The 17,152-nt window shown below is 49.1% G+C and overlaps 1 protein-coding gene across 2 annotated transcripts; it reads left to right on the forward strand.

Annotated features, from left to right (window-relative positions):
• Positions 1 to 4,435: 4,435 nt before the first annotated feature.
• Positions 4,436 to 15,255, forward strand: Mpo (myeloperoxidase). 2 transcript variants are annotated; one of them, XM_021177700.1, is made up of 14 exons: positions 4,436 to 4,934; positions 5,356 to 5,433; positions 5,593 to 5,686; positions 6,009 to 6,184; positions 6,613 to 6,736; positions 6,832 to 6,961; positions 7,045 to 7,251; positions 8,085 to 8,403; positions 10,711 to 10,871; positions 11,864 to 12,119; positions 12,415 to 12,585; positions 13,350 to 13,587; positions 14,236 to 14,447; positions 15,168 to 15,255. In XM_021177700.1, exons 2-13 carry the CDS (start codon positions 5,358 to 5,360, stop codon positions 14,438 to 14,440), a joined length of 2,157 nt encoding a protein of 718 aa, XP_021033359.1. In that variant the 5' UTR covers positions 4,436 to 4,934; positions 5,356 to 5,357; the 3' UTR covers positions 14,441 to 14,447; positions 15,168 to 15,255. The 2 variants fall into 2 exon arrangements, with proteins under 2 accessions (XP_021033359.1, XP_021033360.1); XM_021177701.1 differs by lacking the exon at positions 4,436 to 4,934 and adding an exon at positions 5,114 to 5,182.
• Positions 15,256 to 17,152: the final 1,897 nt, after the last annotated feature.

The following is a 17,152-nucleotide window of genomic DNA, read 5'->3' on the forward strand; positions in this document are numbered from 1 at the left end:
CCCTTTAGCTCCTTGGGTATTTTCTCTAGCTCCTCCATTGGGGGCCCTTTGATCCATCCAATAGCTGAGTTACTACTGTTATAAGGAAATTTCTCTTATGTTGTTACTGCTGTTACTAAGAACCTTTCTCATGTCCATATTGATGGCATATTCTGTTATGTTTTGTGCTGTTGGAAACCAATCACAATAGAAGTCAGTTAGAACAGCTTCATAGAGCTAGCCACAATGAGCTTGGACCCCCAACAACTGCCCAGCAGTACTTCCTGCTTTTATAATTTTTGCTGCTATAAGCTGCCCCTGGAATGGACCCCAACATAAGGGAGACATCTGCACCAATATCAAAAGCTATTTAGAATAAGACTTCCATATGGAGTAAGGGGTCAAATAAAAGTTTAAGTTCCCAAGACCTCCCTGGGACTTGACATCCTACTTGGCAGAAAGAGACATATGTGTGGGTAACAAATATCCTGGTTGGCAAATTAAGACATGAATGTTAGGCAAGACAAGTCCCCTGCCACAGTTGAGTACTTCCACCAATGGGAACAGGATAAGTGTACAGCAAAGACACGTTCCTAACGAAATCCTCTATTCATAAATCCTGATCGTTGAAATAGATATTTGTGGATTTCAGTCTTGAATACTCTACAGGATTCTAGCTGAGCATTGCAGTTAGCTCCTGAGGCCCTGAGTGATCAATTCTGGGGAGAAGACTCAATAAACTATCCCTATCTGAGATTGGTGTTCGAGTGGTTTGTGAGGCAACCCTTGGACTCCAACACCTCTAATTCCAACTGAACTGTTTCCTAAATAGAGTTGAGAAAGAGCAATCTTTTGCAACCAGTAGCTGTTCGGTTATCACACAGGAAGCTGGGCTAAACCCTAAGGCCTATGGTGTTTTGGGAGAGCTCAGTAGGGAAAAGGGGAAGCAGAGCTGTGTGTACGGTGTAGGGTATTCCCTTCCATGATGGCTGTAGTCTGGAGATGTGGAAGTTCCCGGGGTACCCTTCAGAGATGTTCCCTGGGGCAGGGGGCTGAGGCTTGACTGTTGGGGCAATGCTTGTTTGGAACCTCTTTTTAGGGAGTCATCTTTCCTTCAGATGTCCCAAGTTCTCAGAGGCCTCTGAGCCTCAAACACACATAGGGCTTAGCTAGGTGAGGGAGAAACAGAGAACAGATAAGGGAAGCTGCTGGCCTTCCAGTGGCCACAAATGTGGCAGGGTCAAATGGTCAGGATCATTGGAAAGTCACAAAGCATCTCTGGCCCCTGTGCCCACTCAGGCCCACAACCTTAACCCTGAGGAGGTTAGACAGGCTTCTGTTTGAGAATTCACCCCTCCCATGGGTAGAGAACTACAGCTTTGATTTCTCTTTCTCAACATTCCTTGCTGCTTACTGCCTATGGAAAGGCAGGGCAGCATCCCAACTGGTGAGAATTCACAGTGTTTTCAGCTTCTGGGTCTGCAATCTCTGTCTTGCCCGGCGTTGCTTGGGTGATTTACACTCTCTGGCTCCCTGGGCCCTTAAGGACACACATTCAAAAGAGGATTGGGCCCCGTTGTCTCCTCGACCTAACCATGCGCCACTCTGCCCCAGCGCTGAAACAATCTGAATGGTATCTGGTGTTTAGGGAATGTCTTTCCCAATTTGTGTTTCTTTGATCATTCCAAACATCATCCAACAGCACATCTAAAACATAGATTGTTCAAGGAAGTCTTTTTTTTGGGGGGGTCTCCCTGAGTCCCAGTTGACCCAAGTGCTGTGACAATCTGTGGGGTGTGCCAGGTGTGTAGGTGTGACACTTTGTGCAGGTGTATAACAGCATCGTCAGCATTGTCTACCTTCTGGCTTCCTCCTTGGGAGCGCCTTAAAGATAGGGCCCATACTTGGCTCCAGCAAGTAATTCCCTGTCCACTGTTGCCCAAAGCACAGCATATGCAAGGACTTAATAAATATCCATAAATTAAGTCACCGACAAAGGTCAGCTGCAGAGATCTGCTTGGCTTGGAAGTCAGGGAGCCTGACAGATTATTCTGAACTGTGCCGCACGGTATCTTGGCAACAGCATTTCCTTGTTGGACTTTCTTTTTACTATCTCTGGTAGGGTTTTGTTTTGTTTTTGTTTTGTTTTTTAAGCTGTTAAATGTTTCTTCCTTCCAATCACTTCAAAAGGCCTGAGGAAGGGAGTTGGGAGCAAGTGCTGTCACGCTTCGCTGCTGGAAAGAAGGCATGTAGACCTCACGAGGGGCATTCGGCAATACATTCTGAAGCCTTAAAATTGTGCAAGCCCAATTTTTTTTTATTTTTATTTTTTTTAAAGATTTATTTATTTATTATATATAAGTACACTGTAGCTGTCTTCAGACACTCCAGAAGAGGGAGTCAGATCTTGTTAGGATGGTTGTGAGCCACCATGTGGTTGCCTGGATTTGAACTCAGCACCTTTGGAAGAGCATCGGTGCTCTTAACCGCTGAGCCATCTCTCCAGCCCCCGCAAGCCCAATTTTTACTAAGATATTTTGAGAAAAAAAAATTGAGACTGAGTCTTGTTCTGTCTCAAATAGGCTGGCTTCAAGATCAGCATCACTTGCCTTGTATACCCAGTGCTGGGATTAGAAGCAAGCAGAACTGCCCCCGACTGAGATTTCTTGCCTAAGGACACAACCAAAGATGTGACTAGAGATTTAACTCCAAAGATGTTTCTCCAAATATTGTCCATAGCAGTGAAAACTGGAAACAATCCAAGTATGTAACGAGAAAGGGTTAGTTTATAAAGCACATACATTGTTCATACAAAATCTGCAAGCGTCAAAATAAAGCCAATGGTGTCTGCCATGGTGGTGCAAACCTTTACATCCCAGCACTGGGAAGAAGAGGCAGATAGATCTCTATAAGCTGGAGGCTAGCCTGGTTTACATAGTGAATTCCAAAACAACTAGGACTCTATAGAAATACTCTGTCTCAAAACAAACAAACAAAAAGGACTGAAACAAAAGATGTCAGAGAGCTGATTCACCAAAACCACCTGCACCAAAAAGAGAGCCGACTCCTGCGATCTGGCCTCTGACAACTCTGTGCAGGTGCAGGCACCTCCAGCGGAGGACTAAATACATACAATGAAACCAACTTTAAAAATGAAACAAATGCAAATGCATTGACAAGGAGGTGTGTGGACTAAACTCTTGAGTCCTGTAAGAGGTTGTGCTGGGCGAGGTGGCAGCATTTGTTCAAGATCCTGGTAATCCAGAGGCTGATACAAGTTCAAAAGGAGCTCAAGTTCAAGATCAGCCTGGGCAATGTTATAAGATCTTGGCATAGATAGATAGATAGATAGATAGATAGATAGATAGATAGATAGGTAGATAATTAGATGATAGATCTTTCTCTCTCTCTCTCTCTCTCTCTCCCTCCCTCCCTCCCTCCTTCCCTCTCCTGAGACAGGGTTTCTCTGTGTATCACTGGCTGTCCTAAACTCACTCTGTAGACCAGGCTGGCCTCCAGCTTACAGAGATCTCCTTGCCTCTGCCTCCCAAGTGCTGGGATTAAAGGCGTGCGCCACCACTGCCCTGCTAAAATTATCCTTAATAGTCTTTTAAAACAAATATTATTTCTATACAAAAGATAGTCAATCATTAAAGTATTGGTGAGTACTGGGATTATGGGAAATTTTATTCTTTCTTGCTGCTGATTTGTGTGAAACAAAATGACAAATCTTGAAAAAGAATCACCTGGTTATAAGTAGTTATAAGTAGTTTCTATTTAATTTGTTTTATTTTGAGACAAGGTCTCCCGTAAGTCAGGCTGGCTTCAAGTTAGCTATTCAGCTAAGGCTGGGCCAGCACTTGAGGCTCAATTTATTTTTATCTCTTGCTTATTCTTGTCCTGCGGGTTCTAATTAATGAAAATATGTTAACCTGTAGACTCAAAAAGTATTCTCGAAAGCTTTAACATTCTAGACTCCAACTCTCAAAAAGCTACTTGTCGGGGAGTTCACAAAAAGCAAGACCGGAAGAATACGTGATTTCTTTCTCCTGAGTCTGGGATCTGTTTCCCAGGTGATAGGACCCAGGGCACAGTGGGAAGATGTGTGAGTGTGGCTTTGTCCCTTGCTCCTTAGCCAAGATGGGATCTGAGCATAGACAAGTGTGATCCATAGGAGATGACCAAAGTAGTCCTGCCCCGGGTCTCCGGAGGTAGGCAGGCATGGGACTGTTCCTGATTGAGAGTGGTTTGCCTTCCTTGGGGGAGAATGCCTCCTTTTATATTTCATAACCATCTTTAACCTGAACCTTCCTAACAGACAAGCCCTGGGCTGCTTCACCAACTGACCATTAACCACAGCCAGCTCTGCCTGCTCCGAAATCAGCTCTGGGTCCTTCTCTGCCTGAAGATAAGAGGAAGGGGCTGTGGAGAGAGAGAGGAAGTTGCCTTTGTCCCGAGCCTGGAGCCCCCAGGACCCTCCTTCCTGAGAAGCCTAACTGTCTCCAGCCAGATTTCCTGTCTCCTCAGCCCCACTGAGAGCTGGGGGGTGGGGGGTCCTCACCAGGGTTGGAGTGGGGGTGACTTTGAGGCCCTCAAGGGGATCAAGCATTGCTACATTTTCCCTGTGACCCTCCCCTCTCTCCATGGGGCTACGCTACTCCCCATAACTTCTCAGCTTTAGCTCCCTGAATTTTGGTTCTTTCAAAGGAATTGGGACACTGAGTTTAACCAACACTTTGAGGGGTTGGTTGGTTGTGCTCTCTGGGAGAAGCTCTGATCCATTCCTTTGTCCACCACCCCCCCTTCATGGACCCCTCTCTGTGCACCCCTAACCCCAGTGGGGGAGGAGAGTCTAGTCTTGGGATAGGTCCATCTCTTTTTAGGTCAGCCCGCCCCCAGCTTTTATGTCCCAGGCATAAAAACCCGTTGTCAGTGAGAGGAGTTGACAGTGTCAGGTAAGTGGTGGAGTTGAGCTCTTGGGGACTGGGGACTATAATGGAGGGGGTCTTGGGTTGTACACCTCTTTCTCCTAGAGGCTGTCGTCATAGACCAGGCCCACTATGAAGGGGAGAGGAGGGGGCTTGGGAGGAGGAGAATTGTAAAACCTCTCTTTTTTCAAAAGCTCTGGATACTTCCTGAGCTGAGGTTTTTGTTTTTTGTCTTATTTTGTTTTTTTTTTAAAAGGTTTATTTATTTATTATATGTAAGTACACTGTAGCTGTCCTCAGATATTCCAGAAGAGAGCATCAGATTTTGTTACGGATGGTTGTGAGCCACCATGTGGTTGCTGGGATTTGAACTCGTGACCTTTGGAAGAGCAGTCGGCACTCTTAACCACTGAGCCAACTCCCCAGCCCCCTGTTTTTTGTCTTGCAGAGATGAAGCTACTCTTGGCCTTGGCAGGCCTCCTGGCCCCTCTGGCCATGCTTCAGACCTCCAATGGTGCCACCCCAGGTGATAGTGCCAAAAGGAGGGTGGATTGAGGGGTGGGGGGTAGGGGGTGGGGATTCTCAGCCCAGCATCTCCCCTTTCCCTGGATAGGCCTCCTTTGCTTTGGGGCCTGATGTAGGGCTTTGGGGCCAGCCCTGACCTTATGATATATGCTCTGGGCAGCTCTCCTGGGGGAAGTGGAGAATTCAGTGGTGCTGAGCTGTATGGAAGAGGCCAAGCAGCTAGTGGACAGAGCCTACAAGGAGCGGAGAGAAAGGTGAGGGTGCCAGGCCCTGTGTGGCCCTGGGCAAAACTGCTTCAAGTCTTCTGGAGAAAGGGCGCGCAGTGTGGGGGTTGTAGAAAGGATGAGGGCCTACAGGTGAAACCGTACCTGGTCTGCCTCTACTTGAGTTTCTGGCTGTCAGAACATCTTCAATGGCCTTGCTTTCTGTCTGGACATCCAGGTCCATGTCCTTTTGACAAAAGAAATGCACTGCTCCTCTGTGGCTCTCTCCAGAGTTCTTCCTGCCTGCTCACCGCAGGCTGGCCTTTGCTGAGTGTCTCTGTCCCCCTTCTCTGGCCCTCTCTTGTCTAAACAGCGTCAAGCGGAGCCTCCAAAGCGGCTCTGCCAGCCCCATGGAGCTCCTGTTTTACTTCAAGCAGCCGGTGGCGGGCACCAGAACAGCTGTGAGGGCTGCTGATTATCTACATGTGGCCCTAGACCTGTTGAAGAGGAAGCTGCAGCCCCTGTGGCCACGGCCTTTCAATGTTACAGGTACTCTAACTCCTCTTGTGCTACCACCTCCTCCCCCAGCAACTTCTGCCTCCAAGCCTTCATCCAAGGCAGTGGTTCTCAACGTGTGGGTCGCGACCTCTTCAGATACGTCCAGCGACCCTCTCACATGGGTCCACCTAAGACCATAGGAAAACACAGGTCTTAACATTACGATTCATCTCAGTAGCAAAATTACAGTTATGAAGTAGCAAGAAAAGTAATTTTATAGTTCTGTTCACCCCATGAGAAACTGGCTTAAGGGATCTCTCAGCATTAGCAATCTTGAGAACCACTGGTCTAAGGAGTCTCAGGGCCTCTGAGCTGCCCCCCCCCCATCACCCTCACTGGACTACTCAGCCCCAGGTTGCCTAGCATAGGAAATGAGGTGGGGGAAGGCTCGGATCTAAGATCATGGCTCACTCTCACAGATGTGTTGACACCTGCTCAGCTGAATCTGTTGTCTGTGTCAAGTGGCTGCGCCTATCAGGACGTGGGGGTGACATGCCCACCGAATGACAAGTATCGCACCATCACTGGACACTGCAACAACAGGTGTGGGCCCAGGGTAGATCAGGGTTGTGTGGTGTAGGGGGTCCAGGTCTTGCCTGTGGCAACCCATTGGGCCAGAGCTCTGTGCTTCCCTCTAGACGAAGCCCCACTCTGGGGGCCTCCAACCGCGCCTTCGTGCGCTGGTTGCCTGCCGAGTATGAAGATGGCGTCTCCATGCCCTTCGGCTGGACGCCCAGAGTCAATCGCAATGGCTTCAAGGTGCCCCTGGTGAGTGTCCAGTAGAGGGAGGTGAGCCCAGCTAAGCTTATGTGCAGGACCTAGGCATCCAATGACTCCTGTTGTTGCTGCAGGCTCGCCAGGTCTCCAATGCCATCGTGCGCTTCCCCAACGATCAGCTGACCAAGGACCAGGAGCGCGCACTCATGTTCATGCAGTGGGGACAGTTTCTGGATCATGACATCACCTTGACTCCAGAGCCAGCTACCCGGTTCTCCTTCTTCACCGGCCTCAACTGTGAGACCAGCTGCCTGCAGCAGCCACCCTGCTTCCCCCTCAAGGTGCTGCCTCTTTCCATCCATCAGGGTCTGTGTCTGAAGAGAGGGAAGGTGGTTTACATTAGTGACGGTGCCCCTTCTGAGTTCTAGTTCCTCTCTAGCCCCTGAGCAAGGCTGGCCCTCACTCCTGGGTCCAGAGTCAATACTTGGCTCCCTCAGCAGAGCCAGCTGTCAACTCAAGGAACCTGATATGCACCCTGATATGCACCCTGAACTTAGCATCGCTCTGTGTGATGGGGTGACTGGTTCTTTGTGAGGCTGGGAGAATTCTGGGATGAGGACCTGACTTGTCTTCTTCACACTCCCGATGTACGGGCACTGGCCTGTTCTCACTCTCTCTTTCCCCTATGGGCGCTCCCCTAACCCTGCTTCACTCTGTGTGTGTGTGTGTGTGTGTGTATGTGTATGTGTGTGTGTGTGTTTGGGTTGCCCCATACTCAGGGTCAGGGTTGAGGCACCTTCTGTGTAGGGGGGAAAGTGTGGAGAAAAAGAAAGGCAGAGATTGAGGAGATAAAGGGCCAGGGGTCTGACAGGGCCAGGGTGACAGAACAGAGAGGAAAAGGCAGACACAGGCAAGAAGAGGATTAAGAGGCATAGTGAAGAGGGGTCCAAGTGGCCTTGCCCAACCCCAAAAGGCTCTCTCCATTCCAGTTCAGTGAATTCTTTGTCACCCTTAAACCTCAGTCTCTTTGCTGACTGAGCCCCAGTAATTCTATGGAACCTTGAGAGCCTCCCTGCCGCTCCAGGGGGCCAGAGTTCTCTTCTGCAGGGTGTAAGTTACAAATGCCCGCTCTCCCAACCCACAGAAGCCAGCCTAGCTTCTCTCTGTGCTGTAGATCCCACCCAATGACCCTCGAATCAAGAACCAAAAGGACTGCATCCCCTTCTTCCGCTCCTGCCCGGCATGCACCAGGAACAACATCACCATTCGCAACCAGATCAACGCGCTCACTTCCTTCGTGGACGCCAGCGGGGTGTACGGCAGCGAAGACCCCCTAGCCAGGAATCTGCGCAACCTCACCAACCAGCTGGGGCTGCTGGCTGTCAATACACAATTCCAAGACAATGGCAGGGCCCTGATGCCCTTCGATAGCCTGCACGATGACCCCTGCCTCCTCACCAACCGCTCCGCCCGCATTCCTTGTTTTCTGGCAGGTCAGCCCGGGGACTGAACTAGAGTGGCGTAGAGCTGTTTCCAGCTTGTGAGAACACAGCCTGTATGTGAGCAGCATGCGGGCTTGTGATAAGAGATGCTGGTCTCAACAAATTATTAGTCTGGTTGTCTTGGTAACGAGTTGGACAGAGACAGAAAGGAAAATAGCAGCAAAAATGAAACCACATAAGCATACAAAAAAAAAATCCTCCATCCATCAACTGAAGATGGAGTCACAGGGCTGCTAAGGACCCTCTATTATTGATCCAGCTTTCTCTGACTTCTCCCTCCTGTAGACTGTGGAAAAAGAGAGAGCCAAGTCTATGTCCACAAGGGACAGAGAACTAAAAGTGACAGAGAGGAATATGGCATCCTCATCTTTTAGAACCATCCTGTCCAATCTGGAGCTAGTAGCCACATGTGGTTATTTCAATTTAAGTTCTTTGTAGCAGGGAGTACTGGCTCACACCTTTAATCCCAGTCTTTGGGAGGTAGAGGCATGAGGCTCTTAGTGAGAGTTCAAGGCCAGCCTGGTCTACAGAGTGAGAACACAGCCTGTATGTGAGCAGCATGCGGGCTTGTGATAAGAGATGCCAGGGCTATAGAGTGATAGTGAGACCCTGTCTTGAAAAAAGAAGAGGAGGAGGAGGAGGAGGAGGAGGAGGAAAGAATACATAAATAATTTTAAATTAAATTAAAAGTTTCTGCAGTAACTGCATTTTAAGGGCTCAGTAGTCCATGGGCAAAGAAGTGGTTGTTTTCTTCACCTCAGAAAATTCTAGTAGATTGTGTCACTCCGTGGGCTTTTTGGTTTTTTAGAAAGACAGAAGGTGGGATTTCAAAAGGAGAGATGTTTGGCAGTTTGGGGATAGGATTGGGGCAGGGGTTGTGGTCACACCCAGAAATTGACGCCTCTCCCCCACACCTCTCTGTGATTTTAGACTGGGTTATAGCTAGCCTTAGCAGGTCTGGTACTTGCTTTGAAGCCCAGGCTAGCTTCAAACATTCCTCAATCTTCCTATCTTAGCCTGTCAAGTGTTGGGAGGCTCACGTGTACCATCAAGCCCACACACAGCGGGAGAAGTCTCTTCTTGCACCTCCCTTCCCTTCTAGGGGTCCAGGTGGTCTCTCCTTGGGTCCCCTGGCAGGGCAGCCAAGGTCAATGCAAGGGTGTGTCTCCTAAGGGAGACCCTGCTCTCTTCTGGACTAGTCATGACCTCTGGTTACTCATGGGGTGGAGAAGCTACTCTCAGGAATATCTTTTCCTCTCAGAATTTTCTTTCTAAGTTGGCAAGGGCTGAGCCCAGTCAGTGTCTTGCAGCAAAGGCCCTGGGCCCCACCTTCTGGCCTTCCCTGTTGAAGGTTTATGGAGCACTAGAGGAATCGGGGACTTCATTTCCTTGAATAGTCTTAGGTATGGATGTACACATTCTGTGCCCTCTTCCCACCATGACAGGATGTACAGTGGCTTATAGTGAGAGTAATAATGACAACTGTCTTCAAATAGTAGAGGGTTTGGGGTCCTGTTTTGAGAAGGCTTCTGAGGTTGATCCAATTTGAGCAGAAAACATGCGTATTACTTTTTGGCTTGTGCCAATGAGTACTTGCTCTTGGGAGTGTTCATGTATTGTGTAGTGTGTGTGTATGTGTGTATAGTATGTATGTACGCAGGTATGTATGTATGTATGCATGCATGCATATATGTATGTGTAGTATGTGTGTGTAATAGTGTATGTGTGTATAGTATGTATGTATGCAGGTATGTATGTATGTATGTATGTATGTATGCATGTATGCATGCATATATGTATGTGTAGTATGTGTGTGTAATATGTCTGTATGTCTGTGTAGTGTGTATGCATGTGTATGTATGTGTGTATGTATAGTATGTGTATGTAGTATGTGTATATGTTATTATGTGTGTGTATAGTATGTATGTGTATAGTGTGTGTACATGCATATATAATGTATATGTATGTGTTTAGTATGTGTGCATATGTGTGTAGTATGTGTACATGTGTGTATGTAGTAAATGGCAAAATACAGAAAGACACAGGGCTTGGCCTTGTGCCTAAGGATCTTGTGCCTAAGGTCTGCTCCAGGCAGGTGACAAGTCAAATGTCATGGCTATTGGGTAAGGCTGCAGGGAGTACTACAGTGTCCCTGAGCTCTTATGTCAGCCTGTGGCTCACACTTGAGTCTGGTGTGTGGGAGTAGGTGGAGAACAGGCACGTGAGGGCCACTGAAGCTCTTTGCTGGTCAGGAGATGATGGAGACCATAAAGGTGACAAAGGCTTTGCTTCCCTCAGGGGACATGCGCTCCAGCGAGATGCCGGAGCTCACCTCCATGCACACCCTCTTTGTTCGAGAGCATAACCGGCTGGCCACACAGCTCAAGCGCCTGAATCCTCGATGGAATGGGGAGAAGCTCTACCAGGAGGCCCGGAAGATCGTGGGGGCCATGGTCCAGGTAGGCTGTGTCCTAACACATCTTGGCCAAGTGTTCTTGGGCAGTTTTTTTTTTTTTTTTAAATCTCTCCTGAACATTGGCTTCTTTTATTCATAAGAGGCTCAAAGGAGCGAAATGAAAACGCCCGGCAGACATGAGCTGCTTGGCGAGTGCACATCCCTTCCTCCTGTCTCCCCGGCCCTCTTCCTTCCTGAGGGCCTGAGGAGTTGAGAGGGTCTTAAGCGGAAGCACCAGAGTCACGGTTGGCTCTTTTACCCACTGTCATCATCTTGAGCATTCCCTGCCCCCCGCCCCCCGCCCCCCGGGGCAGGGCTCCTCCATCTGGTTTTTGATGTTTTCATGACCCCTATTTTCCCAAGAATGTAAACATTCGTGCATATCACACACACACACACACAGACACACACTCCCTAGACTTTAGGGAGGGGGCGTGGTTAGTGCTGAGCATGGGGTTTTGACCGACACGCACACCCACAAGAGGGATTCACTTTGGTCTCAGAGGCAATTCTAGCCTTGGGTCCAGAGTGACACTGTCTCACAGCCTCTGGGGGACATCGCACTGGAGCAGACCTCTGCCATCCCTCTGTCTATAAACCTGTACTGAGCCCTACTGTGTGCTAGTCTATTGCTGGACACTGTGAATAATCTCAGTAATTTCAACTTCCCTGGCTCTCGAGGAGAAATGGGACCGCTAATACCTTAAAGACACGGGGGATATTACAATGACTGACAAGACATTTTGTTTAATCCAGAGAGAGAGAGAGAGAGAGAGAGAGAGAGAGAGAGAGAGAGAGAGAGAGAGAGAAAGAGAGAGAGAATTATTCCTTGTTTACATTTGTGGTTCAGAGAGTTTAATAAATGACCTGAGGTGAGTTCTATTTATGTCCTGTTAAAATCAACCCCTGATCCTAGCCAGGTAGGGGCAATTCCCCCAAGCTGGAGACCACAGGGAGGAACAAATAGACATCTAACACAAAGTGACTTTGTTTTAGATCATCACATACCGGGACTACCTGCCCTTGGTGTTGGGGCCAGCAGCCATGAAGAAGTACCTACCCCAGTACCGATCCTACAACGACTCAGTAGACCCTCGAATCGCCAATGTCTTCACAAATGCTTTCCGTTATGGCCACACCCTCATCCAACCCTTCATGTTCCGCCTGAACAATCAGTACCAGCCCACAGGGCCCAACCCCCGAGTCCCACTCAGCAAGGTCTTTTTTGCCAGCTGGAGAGTCGTGCTGGAAGGTGAATGGAACCTAAGAAAAGCCAGCAGCTAATGATGGGATGGTGGCTGCAGAGACCTAGGCTAGGGAGAGGTCTTTTTTCATCTTGGGGAACCCAGTCTTGATTTCCACTTTCATTGACCCAGAAGGCTAGCGCATCCCAACCTTGTGAACCCTCCCCCAACCCTTCAATTGTTGCATGAGCTTGTAGCTTCTCTCTGATCCCTACGATTCCACTTGGACCAGCCCTGACTCCACTGTGTGTTCTCCTAGTAAGAGAACCAACCTTTCCTTTCACTCTGGTCTCCTATCCTCAGGTGGCATTGACCCCATCCTCCGAGGCCTCATGGCTACTCCTGCCAAACTGAATCGCCAGAATCAAATTGTGGTGGACGAGATCCGGGAGCGACTGTTTGAGCAAGTCATGAGGATAGGACTGGATTTGCCTGCTCTTAACATGCAGCGCAGCCGGGATCACGGCCTCCCAGGTGAGAGGCCAGCCACAGCCCCATCCCACCTCCCAGGCAGCTCCCCTTCTTGCTCAGGGGTCCTTTTCCAGTTTTCAGGATGCACCTGGGGCTAGGCGCTGCCTTTTCCAGCCCCTGGTGGCCTAAGTTCGGCCTCTCTTGGCTTCTTCACAAGCTGGACTTTTGCAACCCGCGTAGCAGCTGAAAATCATCCCACGATCTGGAAGTCTGCCTCCATCGTTAACACGTTCTGACTCATTCATGAACTCGCGGGTGGAAGAGTACCACTGTCAGTTTTACTGACGAGGAAACTAGGGCTTAGAGCGATTCAGAGCCTGGCTCGGTGCGGTAGCCACGTCAGTGAGAGACGTGGAGGTTGGACCTAAGGGGATCAGCGGAACCCAAAAGCCCGGTGCCTGTGTTGTGGAGTAGCACAAGTGGCCACGCCTCCGGGAAACGTTTTTCATTCTCTGAGTCAGAGACAGATACATTAGGCCGCTGCTCTAAGGGACAATGTGCTGTTTCCGTGCTTGAGTCTGGCGGGATTTGTGGTAATACAGGGCTGGCCAGGGTAGGAGAGAGAGAGAGGAAAAGAGTGAGAGGTCTGGAGGAGCCCAGCTGCCTACTTTGGCCTGAGCCAATCATTCAGGGATCCATTCTGCTTACGGCCTTGTGTACTGAGATGGGCTTTTGAACATCTGTGTATTCTTTCCTGCCCTTCCCAGTACTCCTAGCCGGCAGGAGAGGGGTCCATTTATAGCTACCTGTTCTCTGACCCAATGCAGGATACAATGCCTGGAGACGCTTTTGTGGGCTTCCACAGCCCAGCACAGTGGGTGAGCTCGGCACGGTGCTGAAGAACCTGGAGTTGGCACGGAAGCTGATGGCACAATATGGCACGCCCAACAACATTGACATCTGGATGGGCGGTGTGTCCGAGCCCCTGGAGCCCAATGGCCGTGTAGGCCAGCTCCTTGCCTGCCTCATTGGCACTCAGTTTAGGAAGCTACGTGATGGTGATCGGTAAGGAAGCTGTGGGAAAGCAGGGTGCCACAACTGTGGGGCCGGGAGGGGGTGCATGCGCACCACAGCAGTCAGACGGCGCTTAGAGAACAACTTATCTGTGAGTTGGTTCCACCATGTCTGGTCTAGGGATGGTAGTCAAGTTCTCAGCCTTGGTGGTACGTGCCTTTGCCCACTGAACCATCTTGCTGGTCCCAAAAATGCCACTCTTAATACGTTCTCTGGGTTTCTCAGTGCTACTGTGGAGATGTCAGTTACCATGGAAAAGTTCCAAAAGTCTCCCGCTGACCCCCTTTCACGTCATTTCATCACGATCTTGGCATCTCCGTGTCTAGTTCTTACCTAGCTTGCATTACATCTTTGGCAATATCGTAAAAAGGTGTCCCAGTCAAGATGAGCACATCACAAATGCCACCCAGGTTTTCTTTTACCCCGTGGGTGCGCGCATCAGACTGGGACCCAAGCAGCTGTGCTTCTGTCTTCTGGGCTGAGTGGGCACTGCCCACGACCTGAGCTCTCCTGTGCTGTAGATAAGAATATTCTGAAGCCCCCTCACACTCAGGGGGCGGCTCAAGCCAGGGGATGTCCTGGGTAGCCTCACTCGGGACCTCCTCAGACATAATGTCCACGATGCTCCCTCCCGTGCAGGTTTTGGTGGGAGAACCCAGGCGTGTTCAGTAAACAGCAGAGACAGGCCTTGGCCAGCATCTCCTTGCCCCGTATCATCTGTGACAACACTGGCATCACCACCGTGTCGAAGAACAACATCTTCATGTCCAACACATACCCCCGAGACTTTGTCAGCTGTAACACCCTTCCTAAACTGAACCTGACTTCCTGGAAGGAGACCTAGAGGTTGGGTAAGGGCTTGGCACACAGAAGGGTATACCTGGTTGGCTAGTGGGAATCACAGAGAACTCTCTTCCCTGGGTGAATCCATCTTTGTGGATATTGTGGGTGACAGTGGGGAGGTGGGGGGAAGTGACTGGACATTCACTTGTGAGTGCACAAGTATATTTGCATATACACTTGTGCACATCTATATATATGCAACATACATAAACTAGTATTTCATGTGTGCCTGGTCTGTGAGCACGGGCAATGTTTGATGTGCCTTGTGTGCCTGTCAATCACATGAGTCTGGGCTCACTGCTTACGACAATATTAAGAACGTGGGGACAGTGAGCAGACAGCCCAAGTTCAAGTCATCACCCTGTAGCACAGTACTGTGTGTGACTTTGGCCAAATTATTCTAAGGATAAATTCTCTTCCTTCCTTATAAATGAAAGCAGCCACGGCTTGTTAGACGGCCTATCGCCTCCTCCAACTCTCCACTCATGGAGCAGCTCCCATGTGCTAGGCACTGTGCTAGCCATGGGAAGCAGAAACAATAAAGATGAATACCAAAGATGAATGCCAAATCCTCGATCACCTTCTGGGTGGCAGAAACAAGGCGGTGGCCTCTGGAGGAGAGGATGCAGCTAGAAGCTGGGCTGTGTGGTTGTGATACAGTTCTGGGCCAGCTCTGCTTAACTGGCCATTTCTCCTTCTCCCTCACTCTCTTCTCTTGCTATTCACAGGAGTCTGCTGGGAGAAGGACGGAGGCCATTGGCCTTCCTGTGCTATTTGTACCTGAGGTTCACACTAATAAAACATGGTGGATGGGGATCTTGTTCCGTGTCTGTGATGGGGTTGCACCTTTTGGTGTGAGAACTTGTGCCAGTGTGGCCCGTATGTCTGTGCTTTCTAGGGTGCCCTCCTTTGGCTAGTCCATTTGTGTAGGGTAGCCAGCTCTTAGAAGCCTTGGGGCCAGGCCACGCTCAGCAGACCCTCATCTCTCATGTGGAATGGGAATGTGGCCACTAAGCCCTGGCATTTGCTCATTGTTCTGGCATATGTTGTCAGCATACTCATTCTGTGTCAGTCTCTGGGAAGCAGAGGGGACAGAGTGCTAGCCAGTGAGACAGAAAGCTGAGATCTGATGGGAAGGCTTTGCTGAGGGAATAGAGGCCTCTGTGTCTCTGCAGACTAGCACAGTGAGGCCCAGGGATCCTCAAGGAGGCAGATGCCTCCTTATTTCAGGCTGCCAGTGACCAGACCTCAGTGTCTGGGAAGGGGAAGGGTGTGCCTGGCCAGTGGTCTTGTCAGGAGCCAGTCCATAGTGAATTAACAGATTCTGTCTTCTCCTTTCCTATCTTCTCACTTATGAGAGGTGGGGAACCCCTCTGGGAGCTGAAGGTAAGAGAGAATGGTGAGGTAAAGCCAGACCCCTCACCGTGGAGCTGCAGGATTGGGACCTCTCGCGATTACCTCACTGAGGGGGCGGGGTGTTCCCCGAGGCGGAGCCTCATCTGAGACTGGTGGGGAGGGTCACAGAACTGCCCTAGGCAATTGAGGAAATGATTTCCTGACTGGCCTTTACCTGGAGGGTAATTCCCCCCCAATCAGGTTGGTATTGAACCTAGGGCCTTGTATATGCTAGGCAAACACTGTACCACTGAGCTATATCTCCAGCCCCCCTTTTTTATTTTGAGAAAAAGTTTTGCTAAGTTGGCCAGGCTGACCTTGAACTTGCTCTGTAGCCCTGGTCAGTCTTGAACTTATGATTCTCCTGTACCATCCAGGCCTCGGACAGGTAAATTTAATTAATCAACTAGCTAACCAACTGATCATTTCATTAATTAGCTAATTAATTTCCTTAGTGTTAAGATTGAGCTCAGGGCCTTGTATATTGGAGGGTCTTTTCATTTTACTATTTATTTATTTTTAGATTTTTGTTTATGTGTATGGATATTTTGGCTGCAGTATCCCTATGTGCCAAATGCATGCAGTACTCTGAAAGGCCAGAAGAGGGCATAGGATCCTCTGGGACAGTTGAGAGCAGCCTTGTGGGTGTTGGGAATTGAACCAGGGTTCCCTGGAAGAGTAGCCAGTGCTCTTAACCACTGGTCCATCTCTCCAGCCCCTGGAGTGTCTTTTTCTTTTCTCTTTTCCCTTTCCCTTTCCCCTTCCCCTTCTCCTCTCTTTCTTTCTTTCTTTCTTTCTTTCTTTCTTTCTTTCTTTCTTTCTTTCTTTCTTTCTTCCTTCCTTCCTTCCTTCCTTCCTTCCTTCCTTTCTTTCTTTCTTTCTTTCTTTCTTTCTTTCTTTCTTTCTTTCTTTCTTTCTTTCTTTCTTTCTTTCGAATGTCAGTCAGGCCATGATAGTACAATCCAGCATGAAAAAGGCTGAAGTTATCTAAATTTAGGAGGATGGGACTACTCTAGGCTACATAATTGTTCAAGGCTCACCTAAAATATAAAGTGAGACCCTATTAGACAAATTAAAGAATGTATGAATACACATTGGATCACAGCCCAAGGAATGTTCTGAAACTGCCTCTTCATAAGCTTGAAGGGTTCCAAGAACTGTCCCAGAAGAATAAAGTGTTCTTGGAGGACTGAAGAAGAGTTAAATTTTAGTTCTTGGGAAATCCAGGCTTGGTTACACATGGGACCCCAGAATAGTGACACCCCAAGTTCATACTCTCACTGCTCTGTGGTATTATTCCCCCTGCCCCCTCCCCCAC

Source organism: Mus caroli, chromosome 11 (assembly GCF_900094665.2).
Source record: "Mus caroli chromosome 11, CAROLI_EIJ_v1.1, whole genome shotgun sequence".
NCBI classification, from domain to species: domain Eukaryota; kingdom Metazoa; phylum Chordata; class Mammalia; order Rodentia; family Muridae; genus Mus; species Mus caroli.

What these genes read in the sequence shown, in the direction of transcription:
- Mpo (XM_021177700.1), top strand. Translation starts at nt 5,358, where the DNA reads ATGAAGCTACTCTTGGCCTTGGCAGGCCTCCTGGCCCCTCTGGCCATG. An exon ending in TACAAGGAGCGGAGAGAAAG is followed by an intron (nt 5,687 to 6,008) that starts GTGAGGGTGCCA and finishes TTGTCTAAACAG; the next exon opens with CGTCAAGCGGAGCCTCCAAA. An exon ending in ACGGCCTTTCAATGTTACAG is followed by an intron (nt 6,185 to 6,612) that starts GTACTCTAACTC and finishes TCACTCTCACAG; the next exon opens with ATGTGTTGACACCTGCTCAG.